Source organism: Mesitornis unicolor, unplaced genomic scaffold, assembly GCF_000695765.1.
Source record: "Mesitornis unicolor isolate BGI_N332 unplaced genomic scaffold, ASM69576v1 scaffold37494, whole genome shotgun sequence".
NCBI classification, from domain to species: domain Eukaryota; kingdom Metazoa; phylum Chordata; class Aves; order Mesitornithiformes; family Mesitornithidae; genus Mesitornis; species Mesitornis unicolor.
The window spans coordinates 2,690-4,631 of NW_010181421.1; the positions used below are offsets into that span (position 1 = coordinate 2,690).

A 1,942-nucleotide genomic window follows, 5' to 3' on the forward strand; every position below is an offset into this window, starting at 1 on the left:
CCATTGCCATTTTGCCATCAATTTTGGAGAAAAATAGCAAACCTCAATTTCCTGAAGTGCATCCCCAGGACTTGTATAATTGCTGGTCTCCCCCCCAAAAAATGCACTGAGCTTTGCGATGCAAGGAAATAATTTTCTGCCTAAACTGATGCAGCAGCTCCACTCTCCCTTTTCTTCAAATTTCCCCATCTTTGCAAACGCCCTCATTTATAAATCTCATTTACGCCCCCTAAAAATGCCATCCTTCCCCCTTTCTTTGGGGGAAAGGGAATCATCACCTCCACCGAGCTTGCCAAAAATAACATTAGAAGTACTGCAATAGCCAGCTCCAGCCATGCCTCATCCCCAACCCACATTTATAGCCCAGAAGCTTTAAAAAGTTTCATTTTTGCTCCTACGAGAGGAAAACGCCAACTGTGGGAGATGATAAGAAGGCCCCTGCTCACCCGCACCACTAGCCTTGCCTCAAGCCGTTCATCAGAAACACCTGATTTATTTATCCTGATATTATTTTGGGGTGCAGACCCTCAATTTCCTCCAATCTGAGGACCTCCTGTCTCCCCTTAGCACCAGTGGCTCTGCAGCAGCCCGAGCCCATCCCAGCTTCTCTAATTGATATTGATTGGCCAAATCGGTCAACTGTCAGCCAGAGTTTCAGGGGACCACTTAGAGAGCAGGAGAGAAATCTGGTTAACAAATTCATTTAGGAATCAGAGCTGCTTCTCCCCCAAGCCATCTCCTTTCCCCTTTTATAAATAATTGATCTGGAGCAAAACACTGACAACTCTTCCTCCTGGGAAAACAAGCATCCTCAGTCCGAGGGTCTGGGTACCACTTTCCGCTCCTGAAGCCTGCATCACATTCTCAACTCCTCCATCAATAATTTTTGGAAAGGTTGAACGCAAGAGACTCTGGAGCCATCCCCTGGCCTACTCTTGGTGGGAAGGCACATGTCCCCTCTCCCAAACATTCCCCCCAGCCCAGCCCCAGGGCATGCGCAGCCGCCCTTTACCTTTGTCGCCCAGGATGCCGTCTATGCTGTGCTTGGCCTTCTTCTCCCCATCTTCCTCCTTCTTGTCACAGTCCTCCTCTTCCTCTTTCTTCCCGAATTTGATGCGTAGCACACGGCTAATCGAACTCACTAAACCTCAGACAGTCAAAGACAAAAAGGCAAGTATAAGCTGCCTGGGGAGGCAAGGTGGGAGCCAGCACTGAAAACCCAAGCCGAGACTGTATGACTTGGATGGGAGGCCTTGTGCATATACCGAGGGCACCTGCACCCTCTTTTCTCTGGGGTACCGGGTCCTCTGAGACATCCCTGGGTTCACCAAGGTGGACACCCAAAGTTGGACATGCTCATTACCATCCCCCCGAAACACCTGGCATGAAAAGCACCCAGTTGTGCACAACACCCCCTGGAGCATCACGGCCAGTGCAACACCCCGGGTTGTGCACCCCAGAGTTACCGATTGCTTTATAACAGGGAAAGGGCTCCCAATAGCTGGCTTTCACTCCTGCCCCAAGTGGGACCCCATAGCTTGGATTCAGACCTGGACCCTGTCCTGGATCCCACTTTGGGGAGATGTGCCCTGCAAAGAAGGCTCAGCCCCCCAAAAACAGAGGGGAACTCTCAGCTGGGCTCTAAAGGTCTTGCACATCCCTGCAGACCCAATTTTGGGGTACAGGGTCACTTTTGTCACCCCTGGCCAATGGAAGCGCTGAGCAGGTAAGTTGCAACAGAGCAACCGGGGTCCTATTTGACTCTGTCTCTGTGCATGTTCCTCCATGCCGGGAGCCCCCCTGCTTTCATGCAAATTGGAATAAATTGGGAAAATTGAGTTGTTTGTGTTTGTTTTTCCAGCAGACTGCAGCGTGGCCAGGGCACAAACCCCCTCATTTGCTGTGGCTTTGCTTAAGGTGATTCCCCACCCCCCCTCCCTTT

The 1,942-nt window shown here is 50.9% G+C and overlaps 1 protein-coding gene across 1 annotated transcript in view; it reads right to left on the reverse strand.

Moving 5' to 3' along the window:
• Positions 1–1,012: 1,012 nt before the first annotated feature.
• PAX5 (paired box 5) overlaps positions 1,013–1,942 on the reverse strand; it is a gene marked incomplete at both ends in the record, with an annotated part of 2,085 nt that continues 1,155 nt past the window's right edge. Inside the window, one exon of the mRNA XM_010183424.1 lies at positions 1,013–1,141. Within this exon, the coding sequence (XP_010181726.1) occupies positions 1,013–1,141 (129 nt within the window). The remainder of the gene's footprint in view (positions 1,142–1,942) is intronic.